Raw genomic sequence first — 27,500 nt, forward strand, 5'->3', positions numbered from 1 at the left:
GGAGCCACCTGAAGAGCTGCTTTTTATTTCTGGGGAAATTCATTAAATCATTCATCTAGAATTTTGAACTAGATGTTTTTACACTAATTATAACAACAACAACAACAACAACAACAACAATAATAATAATAACAATAATAATAATAATAACACAGTAATTTGATGATTATAATTGATGCTCCGTTAATAAGCTTCATCACAGATAAACATGATCTAAAGTAAGAAGTGATGGCAGTGAATTCTGAGTTAAATCGTTTACTTTTTTCCCCTAAAAGAATAAAAGATGAAACGATGATGATGTTTGTTTTGTTCTGGATTATACTAAATAAACAAACAAGCTAAAATATGTATTTATTCTTTTTCTTATTATTTTTCTTGTTGTTGTTGTTAACCCTAATTACTGGATAATGATGTTAGGGATGTTATTGTTTACATCATTATATTAAAAATCTAATAATAATAAATAATGAATAGCACATAAAGGTACAGGATTATAAAAGAAAGGATATAAAAGGAAACAGGAAATCGTGTCATCATAGAAATAGACAGATATAATAGATATTTTCTTATAGATTTCTTTCTTTTCTTTTTGTGTGAGGAGGGAAAGGTGTGTGTGGCGTCGTGGGAGGAGCAGACGTTCCTCTCCCATGGTGCACTGCTGGCTAAGAGCTGCCAGGCGGCCATGGAGTTGGCGAGACACGACGCAGAGGCTCAGACTCTGGCTTATGAGTACGGAAAACATCTGGCTCTCGCACACAAGGTGAGGAGAACACACCTGACATTGTACACACACCATACACAAACACACACCGTACACACACCGTACACACACACCGTACACACACCGTACACACACCGTACACACACACCGTACACACACCATACACACACACCGTACACACACACCGTACACACACCATACACACACCATACACACTGCGCACACACACTGCACACACACCACACACACACCATACACACACACCACACACACATACCACACACACCGTACACACTGCGCACACACACTGCACACACACCGTACACACTGCGCACACACACTGCACACACACCGTACACACTGCACACACACCATACACACACTGCGCACACACTGTACACACTGCGCACACACACTGCACACACACCGTACACACTGCGCACACACACTGCACACACACCGTACACACACCGTACACACTGCGCACACACACACCGTACACACACACCGTACACACTGCGCACACACACACCGTACACACACCATACACACACCATACACACTGTGCACACACTGCACACACACCACACACACACCACACACACACACACCATACACTCACACCACACACACCATACACACACACACACCACACACACACACCCCGCACACACTGTACACACACCGTACACACTGCGCACACACACTGCACACAAACCATACACACACCGTACACACACTGCACACACACTGTACACACTGCGCACACACACCGTACACACTGCGCACACACACCGTACACACTGCGCACACACCGCACACACTGCGCACACACACTGCACACACACCGTACACACACACTGTACACACACCGTACACACACACCGTACACACACCGTACACACACACTGTACACACACCATACACACACACCGTACACACACACCGTACACACACACCGTACACACACACCGTACACACACACCGTACAAACACACCGTACACACACACCGTACACACACACCGTACACACACACCGTACACACACACCGTACACACACCGTACACACACACACCGTACACACACACACCGTACACACACCGTACACACACCGTACACACTGCGCACACACACACCGTACACACACACCGTACACACACACTGTACACACACCATACACACTGCGCACACACCGTACACACACCGCACACACACCACACACACACACCGTACACACACCATACACACACCATACACACTGCGCACACACACTGCACACACACCACACACACCATACACACACACCACACACACATACCACACACACCGTACACACTGCGCACACACACTGCACACACACCGTACACACTGCGCACACACACTGCACACACACCGTACACACTGCACACACACCATACACACACTGCGCACACACTGTACACACTGCGCACACACACTGCACACACACCGTACACACTGCGCACACACACTGCACACACACCGTACACACACCGTACACACTGCGCACACACACACCGTACACACACCGCACACACACCGCACATACACCGCACACACACCGTACACACACCGTACACACACCATACACACTGTGCACACACACTGCACACACACCACACACACACCACACACACACACACACACCATACACACACACCACACACACCATACACACACACCACACACACACCCCGCACACACTGTACACACACCGTACACACTGCACACACACACTGCACACACACCATACACACACCGTACACACACTGCACACACACTGTACACACTGCGCACACACACTGCACACACAGCACACACACCGTACACACTGCGCACACACACACACCATACACACTGCGCACACACTGTACACACTGCGCACACACACTGCACACACACCGTACACACTGCGCACACACATTGCACACACACCGTACACACTGCGCACACACACCGTACACACACACCGTACACACACACCGTACACACACACCGTACACACACACCGTACACACACACCGTACACACTGCGCACACACACACCGTACACACACCGCACACACACCGTACACACACCGTACACTCACTGTACACTCACCGTACACACACCCAACACACATTGTACAATCACTGTACACACACCCAACACCCAACACTGTACACAGATTGTCCATCAATCATAAATTTCCAGATCTGAATCAGACGCTCCTCAGACCAGGGAAGTTTATTTCCTTTTATCCAGATACAGAAATCATCCCAGATGCATAAAAATACACACACACCGTACACACACACCATACACACACCATACACACACCGTACACACACCGTACACACACCGTACACACACACTGCACACACATTGTACACACACACCGTACACACACACCGTACACACTCCATACACACACACCGTACACACACCGTACACACACACCGTACACACACACCGTACACCCACACAGTACACACACCGTACACACACACCGTACACACACACCGTACACACACACCGTACACACACACCGTACACACACACCGTACACACACCGTACACACACCGTACACACTGCGCACACACACACCGTACACACACACCGTACACACTGCGCACACACACACCGTACACACACCATACACACACCATACACACTGTGCACACACTGCACACACACCACACACACACCACACACACACACACCATACACTCACACCACACACACCATACACACACACACACCACACACACACCCCGCACACACTGTACACACACCGTACACACTGCGCACACACACTGCACACAAACCATACACACACCGTACACACACTGCACACACACTGTACACACTGCGCACACACACCGTACACACTGCGCACACACACCGTACACACTGCGCACACACCGCACACACTGCGCACACACACTGCACACACACCGTACACACACACTGTACACACACCGTACACACACCGTACACACACACTGTACACACACCATACACACACACCGTACACACACACCGTACACACACACCGTACACACACACTGTACACACACACCGTACAAACACCGTACACACACACCGTACACACACACCGTACACACACCGTACACACACACACCGTACACACACCGTACACACACCGTACACACACCGCGCACACACACACCGTACACACACACCGTACACACACACTGTACACACACCATACACACTGCGCACACACCGTACACACACCGCACACACACCACACACACACACCGTACACACACCATACACACACCATACACACTGCGCACACACACTGCACACACACCACACACACCATACACACACACCACACACACATACCACACACACCGTACACACTGCGCACACACACTGCACACACACCGTACACACTGCGCACACACACTGCACACACACCGTACACACTGCACACACACCATACACACACTGCGCACACACTGTACACACTGCGCACACACACTGCACACACACCGTACACACTGCGCACACACACTGCACACACACCGTACACACACCGTACACACTGCGCACACACACACCGTACACACACCGCACACACACCGCACACACACCGCACATACACCGCACACACACCGTACACACACCGTACACACACCATACACACTGTGCACACACACTGCACACACACCACACACACACCACACACACACACACACACACCATACACACACACCACACACACCATACACACACACCACATACACACCCCGCACACACTGTACACACACCGTACACACTGCACACACACACTGCACACACACCATACACACACTGCACACACACTGTACACACTGCGCACACACACTGCACACACAGCACACACACCGTACACACTGCGCACACACACACACCATACACACTGCGCACACACTGTACACACTGCGCACACACACTGCACACACACCGTACACACTGCGCACACACATTGCACACACACCGTACACACTGCGCCCACACACCGTACACACACACCGTACACACACACCGTACACACACACCGTACACACTGCGCACACACACACCGTACACACACCGCACACACACCGTACACACACCGTACACTCACTGTACACTCACCGTACACACACCCAACACACATTGTACAATCACTGTACACACACCCAACACCCAACACTGTACACAGATTGTCCATCAATCATAAATTTCCAGATCTGAATCAGACGCTCCTCAGACCAGGGAAGTTTATTTCCTTTTATCCAGATACAGAAATCATCCCAGATGCATAAAAATATGATGTTATTTAAAGATACAAGAAATCAAATCAAATCAAATATTTAGGGTTTGATCGAAGATTTACTGAAAATGTCTCATTGGAATTTTTTAAAAAAGGCTCAGTGGTGGGAGCAAATGGGGTGTGAAAAAAAAGTTAAACAAATAAAAACAATGACTAATTCAGTAGATTTAAGAAATTTATATAAAGATACATCATTAACTATGATTTAATTAGAGCTAAAATTGGTAACGTGTCACAATGTTCATGCTAGAAAAGTGAGAGTAGAACTTTCAGATCACTTGTTTGTTTCTTTGTGTGTGTGTGTGTGTGTGTGTGTGTGTGTGTGGTAGCTGAATTCAGACCTGCAGCCCTTCCTGAAGCGTGGTTCCGACCCGGTCGTCTTCTCTCTGGACTCGGCTCCTGTGGTTTTCCACCGGCTGCTAGTCGGACAGGAGATTTGGACGCGTCAGCTACAGCAGGTATTTTAACAGCTCTGCAGAATCCTGAGCTCTGATTGGTCAGAAAGTGTTGATTAATCTTCAGCTTTGTCACTGGAGGCATTTATCAGTTTATCAGTAAACCCACAAACAGCTGTCGCTTCACGTCTCTCCGTCTGTGTCGCTCTCTGCAGGCCCAGAGCTCCACAACACACACGGATTACACCAAGGTGAGTGTCTTTACTCAGTCGGGTTCATTTGCATATTTTGATCCAAAATATACATCAATATAATATCATTAAAAAGAATGGATTAAGTGTGGGGCTTTGTTTGTCTGTTGTGTACCGGTGCTGCCCCACTCACCCCGTGTTGCTCAAAGCGTCGGCTGTGTAGACGTCAGACAGACGAGCAGCGATACACTGAAAAATGTCCTGTACACTTTGGATGAGTTTTTATCGAGATATTTTTTAAAAATGGAAAATTCTGAATTGAATTAATTGAAGCTGTATCATGTAATCTCCTAGAAAAGGGGGTATAAAGTAATTCAACGTAATAACACAAACACAATAATAACACATTAACACAAACACATTAACATTAATAACACAAACACATTAATAACACATTAATAACACATTAATAACACATTAATAACACATACACAATAACACATTAATAACCCATTAATAACACAAACACAATAATAACATTAATAACAAACACAATAATAACACTAACAAAACATTAATAACACATTAACACAAACACAATAATAACACATTAACACAAACACATTAACACAAACACAATAATAACATTAATAACAAACACAATAATAACACTAACAAAACATTAATAACACATTAACACATACACAATAATATTAAAACATTAACGTATTAATAACACAAACAATAATAACACATTAATGACACATTAATAACACAATAACACAAACAATAATAACACATTAACGACACATTATTAACACTAACATCACATTAATAACACTTATTTATAACTCTAGAGCTGTGGCATGTTTGGAACAAAAATCTAAAGTATTCTAGGTAAAATATGTCCATTTTATTTAGTTGTGTTTACTGGCACAATAATGTGATAAATTCTTATTTATTTATTAATTATTTTGTTATTTATTTAATATTAATGAAATTAATTAATGATCACTGACATAATTACACAGCTAAAGAGATTAAGGACTCGGGATCAAATGTCTGAAATTATTTAACATCTGAAAGAAGGTGGGGGTCAAAAGAAAGAGTGAAAGAAAGAGGAGGTACGATGGAGGAGAGAGACTGATGGAGGGAGAGAGAGAGAGAGAAAGCTCAGGTCGCCGTAGAAACGAGATACAGGAGGATTGAGTGGACTGTTTATTTGTAGAGGAGACAGAAAGACGTTGTGACAGTGAGACATCATGAGAAGGTCTCCTTCAACACACACACACTCATATACACACACAGATATACACACAGATATACACACATACACTCACACAGATATACACAGATACATACACACACATACACACTCAGAGATATACACATATAGACCTCTCTTTTTCTCTCTCTCTCTCTCCATCTCTCCCCCTCTCTCTCTGCCATATTTAACTTATCACTCATAATCACTCTTCAGCAAATCACATTTCCAAAATGCCTTCGCAAACCCACAGCACAAATGAAGTGTGTGTGTGTGTGTGTGTGTGTGTGTGCTCTTAAAATTAAAACTTAGAACTGGGTACTATGACAGACAGACGACCATAACGACCAGAGCAGGATGTAGACAGACAGACCAGACCACTTACACACAGCGACACAGACCAGACAAACCAGACAAGATCAGACAGACCAGGCAGAAAACAAGAGAAGATGAGATTAGACTAGAGCAACCAGACCTGATGGGCAAGAGCAGACATTTATGAAAGCGACAGGATGGAGAGATGCTGAAGTGTACAAAACCAGACAGAGACAGACGAGTCAAGAACAGACAGATCGGACAGAGGCAGACGAGTCAAACGCAGACAGAGACAGGCAAGTCGAAAGCAGACAGACAGATGAGTCAAGAGCAGACAGATCAGACAGACAGATGAGTCAAGAGCAGACAGATCAGTCGAAGTCAGACGGGTCAAGAGCAGACAGGGTCAGACGAGTCAAGAGCAGACAAATAAATTGAGAAGCAGACAGACATAATTAAAAAGAACAGTCTAGATCAGAGAGATCATACACTCAGGACCAGACAAACTACACATACAGAGTCTAGACTAGTGAGGGGCCATCAACCCTCCCAAAGGGCCAGAGGGAATTACAATCAACCACATACCACATCTGGTCGGGTGTAAAACTACAGAACTGTCCACCGTGTGTGTGTGTGTGTGTGTGTGTGTGTGTGTGTGTGTTTAATGCCGTGTCTCTGTCCTCTCTCTTCCCCAGCTGTGGACTGGGATTAGATCTGGAGGTGGAGTGAAGCAGGCTGTTGATCTCTGCACTCAGCACGGAAACACTGCTCTGGAGGCCATCCTGCGTTTCCCTCCATCTGAGGCTCGTTCAGCTCTGGAGAACATCGCTGGTGCCGTCACCAGGTTCTGACCCAGGAACCACTCTAGGTCTGGAGTCTGAGCTCCGTCATCCTCACCTGAGCCGGGCCGAACTTCTGGAATCGACACTGTTTCTCTTTCCGTCGACTCCATCTGGGACAGAGCTGGCTAAGAGGAACAGCAGATGGGTGTAAGAACCACCGGATGATTTCATCACCATAGCATCACCTGAAGGCATCACCATAGCAACAGTGACGACAAAGACAACGTTGTTTGCGTGTTTTTAAACGCATTTTTGTTGAAAGTGTGGATCCGTTAGCACAGATGGTGCATTAGCGCCTGTTAGGTTTATCCTAACGACAAAACTCTCACACTGTTCATGTTGTGTGTTTCTTTGGTTGCCATGGCAATAAAATGTGATGCTCCGGTCCTGACTCCTGAACACCATTTTACACCTGTAGTATGTTAATGTGAGTACACAGAGCTATCTGTGCGCACTGACGCTAATAATTTATGAGAGGTGTGTGTGTGTGTGCCTGCTGAAAGTATGTAGAGCTACCTGTGTGTGTGTGTGTGTGTGTGTGTGTGTGTGTATGTGTGTGTATGTCTGTAGCACTGACACTAATAATTAATGAGAGGTGTGTGTGTGCACGCAGATGGGCAGGAAGCGCTGTGGTATCGATCCACTCGGCGCCAGGCTGGGCGGCCTGTGGTTTCCGCGGCGACCGCACCGGGACGCTCAGGGTGTGAAGTGGGGCGGGTCACACATACACACACACACACACACACACACGTGCACACACACTTGTGCCTTCTTTCACTGTCTCACTCATGTACTCTCTCATTCTTTCACTTTTTCCTTTCATTTATTTTATTCTTTCTCTTTCACTCATTTAACTTCATTTTGTTTCTTTTTATTTTTTTATTCTTTCATATTTAATCTCCCAATTCTTTCTTTCTTTCTTTCTTTCTTTCTCTTTCTTTCTTTCTTTCTTTCTTTCTCTTTCTTTCTTTCTTTCTCTTTCATTCTTTCTTTCTTTCTCTTTCTTTCATTCTTTCTTTCTCTTTCTTTCATTCTTTCTTTCTTTCTCTTTCTTTCTTTCTTTCTTTTTCAAATTTTGATTTGGGATTTATTTTGTATTTGTCCTTTCAAAGTAAACTGTGTGTGTGTGTGAGAGAGAGAGAGTGAGAGAGAGTGTGTGTGTGTGTGTGTGTGTGTGTGAGAGAGAGAGAGAGAGAGAAAGACTGTGTGTGTGTGTGCGAGAGAGAGAGAGATGGCTGTTGGTATCACAGCTCTGTGTAATGTGAGCTCGTCTCTGTTTTTGCTCGTGGAGATGGAGATTTTAGCGGTTTGGAGATTCAGAGCATCTCAAGCAGCCTGATGACACCAGTGTGTGTGTGTGTGTGTGTGTGTGTGTGTGTGTGGGCTCATGGGGCAGCAGCACCACCTCGACTCAAATCTGTGTCACTGCAGCACACGGAGAACATTTCACTTTTTAATTAATCAGAGTTTTATCAGATGTGTAACATGTTAATGTCGTAATGTCAAATTCAAAACACCTCTGCAGCGAGTTAACAGTTAACACACTGATATCATTTCAAGTGAATTTTTCCCATGTGTTAATAAAAATAATATCAGTTTATATGAATTATTCCCAATATAATATATAATATATTATATAATATAATATAATATAATATTAGCTCTCAGATGAAATACGTTTTTTTAGTGACCAGTTAACGAGGTGTGTGATGATGAGTGCAGTTTTAAGCTTTACTGTGTGATTGATCACACACACACACACACCCACACACATTATCTCAGGCTCCATTAGGTGAACAATGATCTCTCTCAGACTGATGGAGTGATGAGCTTCTGAGCTGTTGATCATGGACACAGAGATGGAGATGAAGACCTGCTATCACACACTCCTGACTCACTGATGCTCTTTTTTCTCCCTGTGCTTTTGTTCTGCATGATGCTAAACTTGTAGCTGTTAGCTTCCATTATGTATTAGAGACCTTAGTCTGACACTGACCCTGTCCTCACTTATTATTATTATTATTATTATTATTATTATTATTATTATTATTAACTGTAAGATGATTGTAAAATATTTCAACAAATAATTAACTAAAATTAATTCGTTTATAAGATCAAAAGATTAAAATATCAGGAATTCAGAGACATTAATATTAGTCTTTTTATTATTAGTATTTATATTTTTATACTCATCGTTTGCATATTTTAGCATTTTATTAATATTATTATTAGAATATTAGACGAGACGAAATTGTGGATTTTTTAAAAACTTGTTCCCATTACATTTGTTTGTTTGTTTGTTTGTTTGTTGTTATTTCTGTCCCAGTTATTCACAGGTCGTGTCCCACTCCACAGTGGAACAAGGGCCCTAACCCTAGTGCACTTCACCTAGTGCACTGCGTCCAGCGGGATTCGGGACCGAGCCGTAACCCACTTTTCCCACAGTCCACAGTGCGCGTGCAGCTGCGGAAATGACACAGCACCGACAAAAGCGTCACGTCACGCGCGGCCACGGGACACCGAGACACGGAGAGGCAGAAATCACGCGTGGAGCAAACGCATGGACACGCAAACGGTCGCGTGAGGAATCGCACGGCGCCGTGGAGCCGCGAGACGCGCAAATCGGGGTGAGTTTTATCACGTTAGTTATTTTTCTAAAGAAGTAACGGGGAGGAAAAAAAAAGTCGTCCGTTGTTCGTGTGTGTACGTGTGCTGTCCCAACCCCCTCCCCCCAGCGTGTTTATAATTTACCAATCTGGCAACGCGATAATGCACACGTCACGCGCGTGACACACACACACACGCGCGCGCGGGTCGGACTTCCGGTCTGAAAAAAAAACAAAAAAAACATCAAAACATTCATAGCACGTGTAACGCTTTACACGCGTGAAGAAACGTGTGAAGTTCCGGTTTGTTGTGGAGCTCGTGGGGTTTATGCCCGTGTATAAGGCAGCAGATCGGGTGGTGTTTATTATTATTTATTAATACACCCGTATTCAGCAGGCCCCGCCCCCTGCGCTCTGATTGGCTGGTGGTCTACTGACTCGCGTCCTCAACCTTTTCTCTCATTTTATTCATAAATAACAGAAAGAAAAGTAACACGTTCTGTGATAATTAACAGGATTATGTAAATGAGTCCACTCTCGGTGTTCAGAGACTTTTATTTTCACAAAAAAGAATCACTGCTGAATTCTGCCCTCTGATTGGTCAGATGATGTTGATTAGTTTTCTATAACAGCAGCTCTGACATCACTTGTTCTAATAAGTTAGTGTTTCTATAGCAACGGCTTCTTAACGTCGGCTCCATCCAGGACGTGTATTTGTGTTTATTCTAAATGTTTTATTCACTGCAAGCGGCCGTTATATAGCACACGTGCTGTGAACTGAGTTAAATAGTGATGATGTAACATACACAATTATAATATTTAAATGATCCAATTCGTTTGTTTGTTTTTCTAGGCAATGAGCTCACCTGAGTGTGGCATTAAATTGGATGGACTTGATAAAGGTAATGGATTTGGGGTTTTTTTTGTTACTGTCACTCAAGCTTATATCTACCAATAATGTTTTTTCACAATAACGTTTACAGTCTCTGTGCGTTCCAACGGTTGCTAGTGGTTTGAACGATCCTTCTAAGAAAGTCTGTAAACCGCCGATAGTCATCTTTAGCAAGGGTCTAGTAATACCGAGAGACACGTGGAAGGTTGAAGCGTACAGTGTGTGCTGACCTGCACGTTTTATTTCTGTCAGAGGTTAAGGTGGAGAAGAACCCAGATGACATTTCAAACGTGGATACAAAACAGAATTTGGAGGACAAGTCTGTGGACTGCTTTACTCAGCGGATCGCTAAAAGATGTGCGTCACGCGGCTTGGACGCCATTTCCTCGGAGCAGAGCCAGTCGACTGGCAGGAAGAAGGCCAAGGTAAGTTTACAGGTGAATGAGGAGAGATACCGTTCTAGAACATCAGTAATTATAACCCACACAAATGACCTAGAGCACTTGACAGCACCCTGTCTCTGTTTCCTTTTATAGGCTGGTGAACTTGTCCAAGACAGTGGCTCAGAGGAAACATCCAGATCCCCGCAGGACAGAAGCATATCGTCATACAGGAAGCCTTTATATGGCATTTCCCATCGTATCTCAGAGAAAAAGGCAGCATCCAGCATGGACCCACATGAAGCCGGGGTCCGGGTTAGCCGTAACGGAATCCTTTTCCCGAAGTTAGACAGCCTGGGTCACCTGCGGTCTGATGTTGCTTCGTCTTCCAGGTCATCTACATCTCCAGGAGCTTCCGATTCTCATCTGTATTCACTTTTCGAGAAGATGTTCTTCATTCTCAACAGTTTGAACTCCAGCATGACTCAGCTGCATAGCAAGGTGGACCTTCTGTCCCTAGAAGTGACGCGCATCAAAAAGCAGATCAAGCCTTCAGAGATGGCGATGGAGTTCCAGCCTCCGCCGGAATACCAGCTGACCAGAGAGGAATTGGGTCAGTTGATGGAGCAAACCTCTGCAGCTGGTGAACTGGGCTGCAGGTTGCTAGTCCAGCTCTTCCCAGAGCTTTTCACAGCTAAAGAATGCGCTCACGGCTGCCGAGCTTGCGGCATCGTCAGCAGACCCGTGCTGGATTCTTTGCACATTCAACTCGTACGCAACTACGTGGAGTCCTGCTACCCACTGGTGAAGAACGGGAACGCTTGGCAGAACGAGTGCCTGCCTCAGTTAAATGACTTTTTTAACCATTTCTGGGCTCAGAAGGATATGGAGAGCGGGCAGGTTTGTGGGAAGCAGACCGGTTTTGATGTGGACCAAAACCACGGCTGCCTTTTCATCAACGAAGACGGACAAGACGAGAGACTTTCCCTGGATTCTGGAGAGAACCCCACCATCAACGATAGCCACTTCAGCCACGTCAAATCAGATCTGGTGTTTGATTGCCAAGAAAGCGGAGAGAATCCCGATGACATCACGTCGGCCGAGGAGTTCGTCGTATTCCTTTTGAACAGACTCTTCCCCGAAGTGTTTGAAGAGGGGAGGATTCCCGAGGGTCACCGGACCGTCGGGGAGCTGATAGTCAATTCGGACAGACTGGAGATCATCCGCAAATACATGGAGGCAAATTTTCCAGAAATGCCCGAAGACACATGGCTGCAGTTGTGTGTGCAGCGAATGGAGGAAGCACTTGAGAATGTTTCTTCCAATGGTGGTGATCAGGAAAACCTCTCAGAGGAGATCTATAATCCCATCTCTCTTCCTGATGATGTCTCAGTTGTGAAGATCAGCGATTTTTCCGACTATGATAAGTGTAATCGGAGATCGAAAAGGTTGTTGCTGGAACCTGTTGACTTCAACAAAATGGACGTTCCTCATCCAGACTTTGACGTTCCACAAGAGTACCTACTCACAAAGGAGCAGCTGAGGAGCATCTACAATAGCAGCTTGTCCATCGGGAACTTTGCCTCCCGTCTCTTGGTCCTCATGTTTCCCGAACTGTTCACGCAAGATAACACCCGCAAGCACTATAACTGCAGCGGCTCGCTGGGAAAAAAGCAGCTGGATCCCGTCCGGATCAATCTCATCCGCCATTACGTTCAACTGCTCTACCCTCGAGCTAAAAACGACCGAGTCTGGACCCTCGAGTTTGTAGGGAAGCTGGATGAAAGATGCAGGCGCAGAGACACGGAGCAGCGTCGCTCCTACCAGCAACAGCGGAAAATCTACACCTCGGATCAAGATCTCGACCTCGGGGACTTTGTGTGCGCAAGCCAAATCCCCTCGGATCGTCCTAAAGACGACTCGGAAGTGCCCTCACTGCCACCTGAAAAAAGTAGCAAAGATTTTTGTAAGATACCTCTGGAAGATCTTAAGGTTTCCGCCCCAGACTTCCCAGTGCCTTCGTCGTACTTGCTCACGGACTCTGAGGTCAGAGAGATCGTTCAGCAAAGCCTGTCAGTCGGGAATTTCGCCGCCCGACTTCTTGTCCGTCTCTTTCCTGAACTCTTTACGCATGAGAATCTGAGGCTTCAGTACAACCATTCGGGTGCCTGCAACAAGAAACAGCTGGACCCTGTGCGACTTCGACTCATCCGCCATTACGTAGAGGCAGTGTATCCGGCAGAGAAGATGGAGGAAGTGTGGCACTACGAGTGCGTTCCCAGCATCGACGAGCGCTGCAGGCGCCCCAATCGCAAGAAGTGTGACATCCTGAAAAAGGCCAAGAGGTCCAACAGCTCGCTGACGTGTTCCTAACGTGTTCTGACAAAAACGTAACTTTTGCACAAGACCACGAGCACAAGCTGTAAAGAAGATGCTGGAGCGTAGAACCTTGTTTATGAGATGTAGCTACAACATTAACAGTGAAGCTAATTAATGATGACGTTATCAACAGATTAGTAATAATATTAATATGCCAAGCTATTGGATTTCTAACTTTTAGCATATAAGCTATTGTAGCCGTAGGCTCGCAAGTACAGAAGCGGAAAGGATTTAATCTTTAGTTACAAGTCACTTTAGTAAAGGCAGAGAGATATGATTTTATATATATATATATTGTTTTTAATTCATTCTAAAGTTGCAGCCCTGATGTTTTTCTAACTTTATGTCCTAGCTGCAGTGTATACTAAAACTAAAACATAGAAACAGATTGATAACTATTTTTAAATAAAAGTTCGTGTTTCATCAGAAACAGATCTGGTTTGTTCACGTACACGAGAAATCGGACGGAAAGTCAGTCGCGGGCGTGAAACATTTGGACCCGAGGCTTGTCTGTGAGTACAGAGTCTGTGGTGAAACAGCCAGTCGGTGACTAGATACACAAGATAACGTGTAAACTACAAACTCTCCCGAGCTCACAAGCCCCGCCCTTCTCCCTCAGTGGTGCAGAGCTGCACTGCATGAATTTGCATATTGGAACCTGATTGGCTCGGGTTGTATTTATGACAATAACACTAATTTTTTAGTAGGGACACTAAAGAAACGTTTGTGCTGCAGTTTCGGGTCTGTTTGTATCTCACTGGTGAATTCATCACAAAATAACCGACCGACGTACGTTAACGAGGTCTAGCAATGTTAAAATATCGGTGCCGTGTTTTTTAAACCAAACAGGGATCGTTAGAATTTGCATAAAATTTACATATAATTTTTATATTAATGATTTTTTTCTCGCACAAATACTGCTATGTTTCTTTTTGTTAAATTTTAAATATTTTATATATTTAATGTAACACACACACACACACACACACACACACACACTACAGTACAGCTGTGTTTTTACACCAAATAAACAGAATCTTTTTGGTGAAACTTTGTTTAAAACGTCGGGTTTAGGACGGAGCGTTTGCTTGATTTCAGGTGTGTGCCTTTAAAACTTATTATAAATTATTACATAATTAACACGTGATGGTGGTTGTTCTCACGGACAGTTACGGAAGGGACACGTCGGACATGAATCTGATTTCATTTTAGATGACAAAGACCAGGCTCTTATGATGAAGTGAAAATTTAATAGTCATATCTGTAATATTTCTAAGCACACAGATAAGCTTAGAGTCTGAGCCATAAATAATCCTGTACGGTTCCTCCGCTAGACCTCAGGAGTGAAATCCCAACAACGCTGAGAAAATGTCCATTAAATTCTGTCAGTTGTCATATTTTACATCCTCTGTGTTAAAGTTCATTCTCACGTTCATCAACGCCGTTTATTCTCTAAACGCATCTTGTTTGGGAAGCTGGAGATGTTTCCAGGTTCTCAGCAGGACTTTCAGCTTCTCTCCGTTGTTTGTTTCTCCCACAATCTTCTTCAGGACGACTCTCTTCAGCGTCACCGCATCTTTCTCTTTGTCTTCTTCGACGATCAGGTCCAGCGTGTCTCCCACTTTCACCTGCAGGTGGAGACAAACGTTAAAGAAAGACCACACCGGCCCCCTCGGCATCTGCAAAGCCGACTCAGACGGCAGGTTTGCTCCTCTTCAAGCTGTACATCGTTTACTAAACACACCACACTTTAATTCGTTCATTCTGATTAACATCGAATTTTACTCATGCCTCTAGGTGGGGGTGCCAATACTTCATGCAAAACATCCGCTCTATTCCGAAACATTCTAAAATGGAAATTAAGCCCATACACAATCCTCACTACGTATCTGTTGTTTTTTGTATTTGTGTGTATTTATTCATGCAAACGAGGTACTGTCAAATTAAATGGTATAAATTTGCATATTTAATGAAATGTTAAAATCTGCTCTTTGATGAGCAAAAGGAAAAGGGGTGTGTGTGTGTGTGTGTGTGTGTGTGTGTGCGTGCGCTGAGGTGTAGACACGTGATCTGATCATCTCACAGTCTTGCTCTTCTTTATCAGCTTCTCTCCGTTCAGTCTCAGCTTGTGGTCGTAGAAAGCGTCCTCGATTTTACTGCCAACAAAAAGAGGGCGGAGTCACGCAGCTGTTCTTAAGTGAAATGTTGTATATTTAATGATCTGATATCAGATCGGATCAAAAGTGTCTCCACTAAGAACATTTAGGAAATGAAGGTGTGTACGTGTGTGTATTGGTGTCTGTCTTGTTGACTGTTTTTATCTGTGTGTGTGTGTGCATCTGTGTGTGTGTGTTTGTGTGTGTGTTTGTATATGTGTAACTGTGTCTATCTGTGTGTTTGTGTGTGTCTGAGTGTTTGTCTGTGTCTCTGAGTGTGTGTGTCTGTGTGAGTGTGTGTGTGTGTCTGTGTGTGTGTGTCTCTGTGTGTGTGTCTCTGTGTGTCTCTCTGTGTGTGTGTCTCTGTGTCTGTGTGTGTCTCTGTGTTTGTGTGTGTCTCTGTGTTTGTGTGTGTCTCTGTGTGTATCTCTGTGTGTGTGTGTCTCTGTGTGTGTGTCTCTGTGTGTGTGTGTGTCTGTCTCTGTGTGTGTGTCTGTCTCTGTGTGTGTGTCTGTCTCTGTGTGTGTGTCTGTGTCTCTGTGTGTGTGTGTGTGTGTGTGTGTGTGTGTGTGTGTGTCTCTGTGTGTGTGTCTCTCTGTGTGTGTGTGGGTGTGTGTGTGGTGTTCCTCACTGCCTGGCAATGTCGAGTCCCGTCTTCATGACGAGGTCGAAGCGTAAGGACTGAACGGCTTTCTGCTGATCTTTAAAGTCTTTTGGTAAACTGGGATCCTCCTGCAGCTCGTCCTCGTAATCGCTGGCCTCAGGGTCCTCTTCCTCTTCATCCTCTTCCTCCTGAGCATTTCCTGTCTGGCCCTTTTTCCTCTTGTAGCCTTTACAGCGTGTTTGTTGGTACGGTGAGCTGCGTGTGGTGTCTCTGGGCTTCAGGAGTGCAGCTGAGCGCTGAACCAGAGGAGCGTTGGAGCCCCACAGCTGACGTGCGTGAAGCGCTCGTGGACCACACAGAGAAACACTCACGGTGTTCCACACACACGGAACCTGAACACAGCCCAGTTTACCCAGCTGTCGCAGGGTCAGAGCCTGGACTGATAATAAACTCTGCATCTCTCTCTCTCTCTCTCTCTCTCTCTCTCTCTCTGCTCCTGTTCAGCACCAGATGGAGGAAAAGAACGTTTTAGAAACAAGTTCTACTTCTTATTTTTTTCATATTTCTGTCCATTAAAAAAAGAAAAACTTGCACATTTTACTAGTTTCTGTTGAATTACAGTAATACAGTAAAACTCATTTAGTCTGAGATTCATTAACAGTCATTAACATTCACACAGGAAAAAATAGTTTATAACACAATAACAACAACAACACACTTTATAACCAACAAATAAGTGTAACTTTCTAAACACCCAGTTAAACACCCTCTCTCACACACACTCACATTCTCTCTCTCTCACACACACGCACTCACTCTCTCTCTTACGCTCACACTCTCTCTCTTACACACACTCACACTCTCTCACACAGTCTCTCTCTCATCTCTCACACACTCTCTCTCTCACACACACACACACACACACACTCTCTTACGCTCACACTCTCACTTACACACACACACACACACTCACTCACTCTCTCTTACGCTCACACTCTCTCTCTTACACACACTCTCTCTCTCTCACACACACACACACACACACACACACACTCTCTCTCTCTCTCTCTCACACACACACACTCTCTCTCTCTCTCTCTCTCTCTCACACACACACACTCTCTCTCTCTCTCACACACTCTCTCTCTCTCTCTCTCTCTCTCTCACTCTCTCATACACACACACACAAGTCCCTAAATTAAACACGGATTAATTTAAGTCACATATAAAAGACACAGCAGTAAATTAAACACTTGATATTAAAGCCTCACGTGTCTTTACGTGTCTGAATCCTAAACTAAAGTCTCCTTGTAAACATCGAGAGCAGGAAGTGTTTGTTACTCAGAGGCCAGCGCTCACAGCAGAGGAAGAGTGTTGGAGCCGGAATGTGTGATAATGTCGCCCCCTGCGGCCGGAGGCTGGAACTACAGCTACCGACATATTACACACACAGCTAAGAAATTCTACACAAATTCTAAGGTTTATCAGCAAAAACATCACACTTAATAAATGTACCAGCTTAGATAGTTACATTAGCTAATTTATTCACCATGTACAATACAAAATGACAGGAAAACAGCAGCTGAGTGTAAAAACAAAATAAACAAAATAATGCCACATAAAATTATTATAAACCTTTTATAGATTTTAGAAATGTTTGTATCACATTAAAGAGAGTGAAGTATTAGAATAAAGTCTGTAATAACAATATATAGCAATGTATAACAATTTAAAGAAAAAAATCACTTTTATCTACTTCCCCAAACATCCATCCATCCATCCATCTATCTCTCTCTCTCTCTCTCTCTCTCTCTCTCTGAAACGGTCTTTATACTCTCGCAAATATCCACCCTGTGTTCTGACTGGCTCCTGGGCTCCTAGGGGGCGGAGCCTGGATCTTTAAGAGTACTGAGATCTTCAGTGGTTCAGTAGAGCAAACAGAGCTGAACAACGCACACTTGAGGAACCTGAGACGTTCAGAACCATGACCCAGTTTGTTCAATTATTGATGTGTTTCCTGACAGCACTGATGATGATGATGACGATGATGATGATGGAGGCCGAGGCGACGTTTGGGCCGTACAGATTTATCCAGGACAAACCTGCAGTGAGACACAGACCAGTGATCTACAGCAGACCTGCACATGGAAACAACATCAACTTTGGAGGTATGGACCATGACCACGTCTCTGAGAAACATACATCATTAGAAAGTTTTCTTATTTAATGCAAAAGTTATTTTTCAAATATAACTGACATGAAACAGGACAGGGGTGTGCAAATTTTTGCACTGTGGTGTGTTGTTCATTAGGGCTGATCATTTTTGTGCTGAGGAGTGTTTATGAAAAGTGACATCCTGAAAAAAGTCACATTATTGAAACAAAAAATATATTTTCTATATATATCTATTACTGTAGTTTAACTTTTAACCTCACATCAGTTTGCATTTTACACAGATCCATAAACACCGAGAGTTTTGTCCAAAATGATATTTTCTGTCACTTTATTTTAGTTATAATGTTGTATTATTATTATTATTATTATTATTATTATTATTATTATTATTATTATATCTACAGTATTTAAAACGCTGTTTTTAATCTGTGTTGGATTAAGTTTTATATAATTAAGTATATTATAATTCTTCCCACTTTTGTTTTTAAAGACTTTTTTTTTCACAGTTCTTCTAGTCAAAAAAAAAAAAAGTCAGAATGTAGGAAAGTGATGAGGTTTTTTTTCATTTCTTTTTTCAGGCTGTAGTATTTTAACGCTTGCGGAAACAATAGAACGACTTCACGCTCGAGCTTTTAGTCATCAGCTGTAGCTCTGACTCTTTCTCTTGATCATGCTATCATGCTTGCCTTAATCCTCCATCCTTCCTCTCTCTCTCTCTCTCTCTCTCTCTCTCTCTCTCTCTCTCTCTCTCTCTCTCACCACACTAAGCTTATGCCATTAACCCCAGGTTTTACGGGAATTTCCATCATCGGCCTCCTTGGAAGTGGCCTGTGTTTCCTCACCAGCGCCCCGTGTTCCCCGTCCGGCCTCCAGCTGTGCCGGTGCTGCCTCCAAAGCTAGTGCTAACCAAGCCATGCATCACAGTGCCACAAACAGTGCCACCCACTGTTCCACCCACAGTTCCATCCTCAGTGCCACCCACAGTGCCACCCACAGTGCCACCAGCAGTGCCTGCTCCACCTGTAAACACTACTTCGGCCCCTCCTCCCACTTTACCCACCACCACACCCACCACGATGGCCTCCACACTGCCGCTCAGCACCCCGAGTGCCACCACGCCCCCTGCTGCTCCTCCCACTTATCCAGGTAGTCTCAGGGCGAGGTAGTCCTCCTGTTTTTCCCCTTTTTTCCTCCACAGAACATGCTGAGCTTCATGAGATCCGTAATATCTTTCACACACCCATCCTTACTCATCTCTCACTCTTTATCCCTCTACAGGTGGTGCCATGGATTTCCAAAGGTTCTCAGTCATACGATCAATGTCCTCAGCATACACTGTTCTCGGTTGTCTTCACCTAATCCTTCTCCACTCGTCTAAGGCGCTTCATCCAAATGTAGACGGAGGCTTGGTGAAACTCCTTATATTCGAAGAAACATTCGAAAATGTTCTTCAGTAGACATTCAGTAACCTAATGTCTGGTGGTAAGAAGTCAAAACCAATGGACTTGTAGATTAAGATACTTCACCAGTTATCTGAGGAGTCAGATGTGTCTACTGAAGGTTCTTCAGTTCATTGGAGAACCTTGATTAGAGAACCCCAAAGTCTAACCTTAATAAATCAAAGATTCTAGACTAGTTTAACATGCCTCTCCTTTCATCTAAGGAGCTTCACCGGTTCTTTATATTCATATCAGAAGTGATGAAGCTTTCTAGCTGAGTGGAAAACCTTCTTGAGTAGGCAGTTTAAATGGGAGCAACAACAGATCAAAAAATGTCTTTTTTTATTATATAGGTATCTGGATGTTGCTGTTTGTCGGAGATTTTCATCAGCTCTTTAGAACATGACTTGACAGAAACATTTGGTGGATCTATTGTGTGATGATCTTGATCTTTACCAGATTCCAGGTCAGAGGAACTGATCAGGTGGTTACACTTCAACATCCTGTTGTTCTTCCTCTAATTTAGTGCATCTTCGTGATTATGACCCAACACTTTTTTTTCAGAATGTGTACTGCTTCAGAAGCTGTTGAGGGCTTAGCACTGACTCAGAAACATCTAGTTAATTCACTGTTTCTCTTTGTGTAGGCTACACCAGCAGCTAAGCAAATGTCCCAAAGTTGTACTTTTTTTCCATGTACAAATACATTTGAGGTTGTGGAAGATCCCTGAAACAACTTATCACTCACATTCTAGCAGCGTTAAACACTCATCCCTTCATCAGCCTCTCGTTTTCTCTCTCTCCAAGAAACCACAAAGAAAGTAATCTGTGTCCTGAAGATGACAGAGAACTTAAAGTTTTACCTCTGACACCGAGACTCCTTTCATACATGTCAACATAAATGTCTCCTCATCATCTCCTTCCGACCAATCGGAATCCAGAATTTAACTGCGCTGCGGTGTTTTGGGAGAGTTGTCATTATCCAGATGTTTATCACTGTTTTTCTGCATTGTGTTTATTGTAAAAAAAACTGATATTTCTTATAATCCTCAGCTCCAGCAGAGGTGTGCAAGAGCCGCCCCCTGGACCTGGTGTTCATCATCGACAGCTCTCGCAGCGTCCGTCCCGTCGAATTCGAGAAGGTCAAAGTGTTCCTCTCGGACATGGTGGACTCGCTGGATGTTGGAGTCGATGCCACACGTGTCGGACTGGTCAACTATGCCAGCACGGTCAACATCGAGTTCCTCCTGAAAACATATGCCAACAAAGCGGATCTCAAACGAGCCTTCTCTCGAGTCGAGCCGCTCTCCACCGGCACCATGACCGGCCTGGCCATCAAAACAGCAATGGAGCACACTTTTTCCACTGAGTCTGGCACCCGGCCGGCCAATAAAAACATCCCGAAGGTGGCCATCATCGTGACAGACGGACGGCCGCAGGACAAAGTGGAGGAGGTTTCGGCTTCAGCGAGGGCGGCTGGGATCGAGATATATGCCGTCGGAGTGGACCGAGCCGACATGAAATCTCTGCAAGCTATGGCGAGCCAGCCTCTGGACGATCACGTGTTCTACGTGGAGACGTACGGTGTGATCGAGAAGCTTACGTCCAAGTTCAGGGAAACTCTCTGTGGTAAGATCAGGAAAATAAAAAGCTTTGTTTCACCTTAGCAAGGTAATACAAACAGCATTCATTTTAACATAAATATAAATATCTTGTCTTATTTAAATAACAGTTAATATTTTCTTCTTTTCTCCTGTTCATAAGACTTCACCTTCTTCTATTAGCGGTCGCCACAATGGATAACTGCAATCACCTTTTTTTGTTTTATCAACTTCAAACATGTCGCTTAGTTTGTGGATTTTGAACATGGCCTGAAGCTATCTAGTTACACAGAAATGAAATGAAACACTAAACAAAGTGAGAATCAGATGTTTGATTCAGATGCTAGGCTTCATACTGCGTTAGCTTTGTTTTCTTTTTTAGATTAGCAAAGCAAGCTATCTTTACTAGCTTTGTACACTCAACAGAGGCACCAAAGATCTTGGCTACTTCCTCCTTTCTCTCATTATTTACCTTCAAACACACATTTAAAGTGACAGGGTAAGATGAAACCCTGGATAAACATAATACCCTGTGACACGTTCAAACACACCACAAGATTGATCTGAGGAATCAGTAGACTTGATCGTTTAGATTCGTTGATTCTGTTCATTTGTTTGTATTTTTCAACACTGTGTTCTGACGGCATGAACGATGTGTGTGTGTGTGTGTGTGTGTGTGTGTTTGTTTGCTAACTCTGCTGGTCACGATTACTGTCTCTAGGTATCGATGCATGTGCCCTCGGACACGACTGCGAGCACGAATGTGTGAACAATTACAACTCTTACTACTGCAAGTGCAGAGAGGGACATGTGCTTAACCCAGACAAGAAAACATGCTCACAAGCCAAGGGTTCGTTCGGTTCGTCTGTGTATTTAAACTCCACGTCCTGATTGTGCTGTTTATTTAACACATTCCTAAAATCTCGCTAACCACTTTACTAGTATTATTTTAAACACAACCTCATCTGTGTGTTACAGTTATGAAAAAAAAACTTTGCTAACTAACTAACAAGCTTACTTACAAGCAGCTAGTACATCATTAAATATTGCTGATAGTTGTAGATGACGTAATAGAATGCAAACTTAACTGTGTTACTTACTAGCAAAAGAGTGCTAGCTACAGTAGCATGCCACCTAGCTGACTGAACGTTTGTTTCATTACCGCTATATAAATGATGAAATGAGATTTTTTGATTAAAAAAATTATTTGTGCTAAAAGTGTGTGTGTGTGTGTGTATGTGTGTATTTGAAGTCACATTACAGTTGATATTAAAGTTTGCTATATAAATGTGACTTTCCTAGCAGGATTAATGTGTGTGGATCTCCTGTGTGTCTCTCGGTTCTCTCACAGAGGCTCGCAGTGATTTGGTGGAGGACGCGTGCATGTGTGAAGCTCAGATCGCATTCCAGAAGAAAGTCCATCACAGTATTAAAGAGATAAACAGCAAACATATCCTTTCACATCACAGGCTTCAGTGTGCTTATTCACCATTTGGTTTCTGCATCCTAGCCATCAAAGGGTACAAACATTAGGGTAGGATTTAGCATCATATACTGGATGTCTTTGTGTTCTAAGTCCTTGTATGTGATGTGTGTGATCCTTGACTCTTCACACTGGATGATCTCTCGAGAAGAGTCGATCAGTTCCAGCTGCGCTGAATCCACTCACACACACGACGCAGTTCTCCTTCGCTAACACATGGCAAGTCGCCGCTCTCTGGTCGCCGAGTCTCTTGGATGTTCCTCTTTCATCTGCTGCTTTGCTGCATTTATTTTTAAAAATGTATCTAAACTGAAGTAACCCAGTACGATTTCTGACGACTGAAATCCTATATAAAAAGTGTGTGTTGCTCTTTAATGGCTCATTAATGCTTGTTCAGTCTTCTTTTATTTTGTAAAAATAAAAGATTTAGAGAACCTTATGAAGGTTTTGTTTTTATTTTGTTTTATGTGTAAATCTAATGTATGTTGTTTCCTCTCTTTTCGATCATTTGTACAGATTTTTATTAGATAAATAAAATGGCTCCTGGAACATGTTTATTACTGTTTCTCATTATACAGAGATACAAGCGTATCCTACATAGCAACACCCTAGAAACCAAATGCAATACCACAACTGCAACACACCACATAAAAACCTAGAGCATGAGAGAAACCACCTGTAACACCATAACAACCATCTGTAATACCATAACAACCACCTGGCAACATCATAACAACCACCTGTAATACCGTAACAACCACCTGGCAACATCATAACAACCCCCTGTAACACCATAACAACCATCTGTAATACCATAACAACCACCTGGCAACATCATAACAACCACCTGTAATACCGTAACAACCACCTGGCAACATCATAACAACCCCCTGTAACACCATAACAACCACCTGTAACACCATAACAAACACCTGTAATACCATAACAACCACCTGGCAACATCATAACAACCCCCTGTAACACCATAACAACCACCTGTAACACCATAACAAACACCTGTAACACCATAACAAACACCTGTAATACCATAACAACCCCCCTGTAACACCATAATAACCACCTGTAACACCATAACAACCATCTGTAATACCATAACAACCACCTGGCAACATCATAACAACCACCTGTAACACCATAACAACCACCTGTAACACCATAACAAACACCTGTAACACCATAACAAACACCTGTAATACCATAACAACCACCTGGCAACATCATAACAACCCCCTGTAACACCATAACAACCACCTGTAACACCATAACAACCACCTGTAACACCATAACAACCACCTGTAACACCATAACAAACACCTGTAACACTATAACAACCACCTGTAATACCATAACAACCACCTCTAATACCATAGCAACCACCTGACAACACCATAGCAACACTGCAGGATTTCTTAAGCTGCATTTTATTTATGAAATTAACTTTACAAATTATTTGTAGCAAACTAAACACTGCAGAAAACCTACATGACAATAATTTATTTCATTATTATTATTATTAACATCATCAGTGTTTAATTTGCTTTTATAATGATTTACGCTTTAACTATGGATCAAATCACGAATGTCGCTTTTTAAATACAAATATTATGACATTTAATCATTAAATAACATGAAAGGTTTCTGAATTTTATATACAATTATCAGGACTCAACGGCGCTTGGGATTGACGTCACTTCCGGTGACTGGTTACCTAGAAACCAAGAAAGCCGTTTGGACCAGTTTACTGAAATGTTTTGCTAACTGAGAAAACTGTTTATATCTGTTTATATCTGTTTATTAAATGTTCTGAATTCGGGTTTTATCACAAAAGAGTAGTTTTTCTTGCTTTAAAATTGCAACGAAAATCTATTTAGTAAAAAATAACCGTTTTGAAAAGGGTTTTGAAGCTAAGCTAACCGTTAGCAGAGATGTTTATTTACCTGAGTAAGAAGGTAACAACACTTACAGCTTATTGAGAGATTATGGTGCATTGTTGTCTGAAATATATGGCGTATTTATGTCTGTTATGTGTTTTTAAAATGTTGTTGCTGGTCTCTGGAATACATGCTATATGACAAGAGAGATAAAGGACATTAATGTAATGAATGGAAGGGGACAGAAGGGGACAGAAAGGGACAGAAGGGGACAGAAGGGGACTGATGATGTGTTTCTCCCTCAGATCGCGATCCCCAACAACATTAAACTGAAGTGTGTGTCATGGAACAGAAACCAGGGCTTTATAGCGTGTGGAGGAGACGAGGGGCTGCTGAAGGTCCTCAAGCTGGAAACACACACAGGTACACACACACGCACACACACACACAGACAGGTACACAAACACACAGGTACAAACACACACACACACAGGTACACACACAGGTACACACACACACACACAGGTACACACACATAGACAGGTACACAAACACACACACAGACAGGTACACACACACAGGTACACACACATGCATACATACACACACACAGGTACATACACACATGCACATGCACACACATACACACACACAGGTACACACACACCCCTTGCTTTTGGACACTTGGTATGGAATGTTGCACTATGTTGTGTGTGTGTGTGTGTGTGTGTGTGTGTGTGTGTGTACGTGTGTGTACGTGTCATTAGTAATGCATGTACAATTGAGTGCAAATGTTTACACCCCAAGCACAAAATAAAAGCAGAGGAACTTAATTTAACTTTTAAAGTGTTGTAATATGATCTGATCTGTGCTATTATTCTGTTCCAGACGATGCCAAGCTGAAAGGTCTTGCAGCTCCAAGTAACCTGTCCATGAACCAGACACTAGAAGGACACACCGGTATGTGAGCTTCATACACAGTCCTTCAAAAACAAAAACAAAGGCAGACGAGTCAGGTTTTTTTGTTGTTACTGTCTAACTTCATTTAAATTTTGTAAATGTAATTTTCTACAAGCAGCGATGTTCGGGGTCCAAGCACCCACTAAAAATAACAGTAGAATAGAACTGTTGAAATGTTCTGACATAAGCAGAATGCTATCTCATGCTTGCTGAAAGACGATTGGCTGATTTCTTTATTGTAAGTAACCCAGCCATCGTTAGTAATCCGCTTACAGATTAGTACATTAAGTAATGTCACTTGAAGCCACTGTGTGACAGTTTATTTATTCATATACGCTTGTTGGTTGTTAGTGTGTTAGTTTTGCTGAAGCATTCTGTTTATTTAATGTGTTGTGTTGTGTACAGGTGCAGTGCAGGTTGTAACCTGGAACGAGCAATACCAGAAACTGACCACCAGTGACCAGAATGGCCTCATCATAGTCTGGATGCTCTATAAGGGTGGGGCATGACTATTCATTTATATAATCACAAGTTTATTGGGATTAATTCATAAGTTCTTATATATTATTGTTTCTATGACAACAGCTCAGTCTGTGTATGTGACCTTCGATCATAAAAGCGTTTATTTGGCCTTAAAAAAGTAATTGGTAAATTGCTGTATAGGAAAACAATCAGTGATTATTGCTCACATTGTGCTGTGTGACAAACAGGCTCCTGGTACGAGGAGATGATTAATAACAGAAATAAGTCAGTGGTGAGGAGCATGAGCTGGAACGCCGACGGTGAGAAGATCTGCATTGTGTACGAAGACGGTGCCGTTATTGTGGGATCAGTGGATGGTGAGGAGGAGAAAAGTTTGATAAAAGGGTGTGAGGA

At 43.4% G+C, this 27,500-nt stretch overlaps 5 protein-coding genes across 7 annotated transcripts in view; 4 read left to right on the forward strand and 1 right to left on the reverse strand.

Moving 5' to 3' along the window:
• The window catches only part of pdss2 (prenyl (decaprenyl) diphosphate synthase, subunit 2), a 28,963-nt gene extending 20,520 nt beyond the window's left edge, over window positions 1–8,443 (forward strand). The window contains exons 6-9 of one of the 2 annotated variants that reach the window (XM_060871611.1): window positions 599–760; window positions 5,381–5,509; window positions 5,662–5,697; window positions 7,912–8,443. In XM_060871611.1, the coding sequence (XP_060727594.1) occupies window positions 599–760; window positions 5,381–5,509; window positions 5,662–5,697; window positions 7,912–8,067 (483 nt within the window). In that variant the 3' untranslated portion in view covers window positions 8,068–8,443. The remainder of the gene's footprint in view (window positions 1–598; window positions 761–5,380; window positions 5,510–5,661; window positions 5,698–7,911) is intronic. The other variant, XM_060871612.1, reaches the window with a different exon arrangement.
• Window positions 8,444–10,442: 1,999 nt separating this feature from the next.
• Window positions 10,443–14,745, forward strand: bend3 (BEN domain containing 3). Of its 2 annotated transcripts, none has more exons than XM_060871608.1 (4): window positions 10,443–10,685; window positions 11,518–11,566; window positions 11,809–11,993; window positions 12,093–14,745. In XM_060871608.1, the coding sequence occupies exons 1-4, from the start codon at window positions 10,530–10,532 to the stop codon at window positions 14,307–14,309; spliced, it is 2,607 nt and encodes an 868-aa protein (XP_060727591.1). In that variant the 5' UTR covers window positions 10,443–10,529; the 3' UTR covers window positions 14,310–14,745. The 2 variants fall into 2 exon arrangements, with proteins under 2 accessions (XP_060727591.1, XP_060727592.1); XM_060871609.1 differs by having other exon boundaries at window positions 10,452–10,685; window positions 11,809–11,981.
• An 800-nt stretch (window positions 14,746–15,545) lies between these two features.
• Window positions 15,546–17,571, reverse strand: mtres1 (mitochondrial transcription rescue factor 1). The gene is made up of 3 exons (XM_060871616.1): window positions 17,103–17,571; window positions 16,399–16,471; window positions 15,546–15,943 (listed from the first exon to the last, which is right to left on the reverse strand). The coding sequence occupies exons 1-3, from the start codon at window positions 17,531–17,533 to the stop codon at window positions 15,761–15,763; spliced, it is 687 nt and encodes a 228-aa protein (XP_060727599.1). The 5' UTR covers window positions 17,534–17,571; the 3' UTR covers window positions 15,546–15,760.
• Window positions 17,572–19,032: 1,461 nt separating this feature from the next.
• Window positions 19,033–23,948, forward strand: matn3b (matrilin 3b). Its single transcript, XM_060871480.1, has 6 exons — window positions 19,033–19,243; window positions 20,019–20,396; window positions 21,742–22,317; window positions 23,011–23,139; window positions 23,641–23,809; window positions 23,924–23,948. Exons 1-6 carry the CDS (start codon window positions 19,060–19,062, stop codon window positions 23,946–23,948), a joined length of 1,461 nt encoding a protein of 486 aa, XP_060727463.1. The 5' UTR covers window positions 19,033–19,059.
• Window positions 23,949–25,509: 1,561 nt separating this feature from the next.
• The window catches only part of wdr35 (WD repeat domain 35), an 18,324-nt gene continuing 16,333 nt past the window's right edge, over window positions 25,510–27,500 (forward strand). Inside the window, exons 1-5 of the mRNA XM_060871621.1 lie at window positions 25,510–25,742; window positions 25,970–26,087; window positions 26,553–26,624; window positions 27,030–27,122; window positions 27,335–27,463. Coding sequence (XP_060727604.1) covers window positions 25,719–25,742; window positions 25,970–26,087; window positions 26,553–26,624; window positions 27,030–27,122; window positions 27,335–27,463 — 436 coding nt within the window. The 5' untranslated portion in view covers window positions 25,510–25,718. The remainder of the gene's footprint in view (window positions 25,743–25,969; window positions 26,088–26,552; window positions 26,625–27,029; window positions 27,123–27,334; window positions 27,464–27,500) is intronic.

This window comes from Tachysurus vachellii, chromosome 6 (assembly GCF_030014155.1).
Source record: "Tachysurus vachellii isolate PV-2020 chromosome 6, HZAU_Pvac_v1, whole genome shotgun sequence".
In the NCBI taxonomy this organism is placed as follows: Eukaryota; Metazoa; Chordata; class Actinopteri; order Siluriformes; family Bagridae; genus Tachysurus; species Tachysurus vachellii.

What these genes read in the sequence shown, in the direction of transcription:
- matn3b (XM_060871480.1), top strand. Translation starts at nt 19,060, where the DNA reads ATGACCCAGTTTGTTCAATTATTGATGTGTTTCCTGACAGCACTGATG. An exon ending in GTTCAGGGAAACTCTCTGTG is followed by an intron (nt 22,318 to 23,010) that starts GTAAGATCAGGA and finishes TACTGTCTCTAG; the next exon opens with GTATCGATGCATGTGCCCTC. An exon ending in TGCATCCTAGCCATCAAAGG is followed by an intron (nt 23,810 to 23,923) that starts GTACAAACATTA and finishes TCTCTCGAGAAG; the next exon opens with AGTCGATCAGTTCCAGCTGC.
- mtres1 (XM_060871616.1), bottom strand. Translation starts at nt 17,533, where the DNA reads ATGCAGAGTTTATTATCAGTCCAGGCTCTGACCCTGCGACAGCTGGGT. An exon ending in GGACTCGACATTGCCAGGCA is followed by an intron (nt 16,472 to 17,102) that starts GTGAGGAACACC and finishes TTTTGTTGGCAG; the next exon opens with TAAAATCGAGGACGCTTTCT. An exon ending in TGATAAAGAAGAGCAAGACT is followed by an intron (nt 15,944 to 16,398) that starts GTGAGATGATCA and finishes CTCCACCTGCAG; the next exon opens with GTGAAAGTGGGAGACACGCT.
- bend3 (XM_060871608.1), top strand. Translation starts at nt 10,530, where the DNA reads ATGACACAGCACCGACAAAAGCGTCACGTCACGCGCGGCCACGGGACA. An exon ending in ATTGGATGGACTTGATAAAG is followed by an intron (nt 11,567 to 11,808) that starts GTAATGGATTTG and finishes TATTTCTGTCAG; the next exon opens with AGGTTAAGGTGGAGAAGAAC. An exon ending in AGGCCAAGGTAAGTTTACAG is followed by an intron (nt 11,994 to 12,092) that starts GTGAATGAGGAG and finishes TTCCTTTTATAG; the next exon opens with GCTGGTGAACTTGTCCAAGA.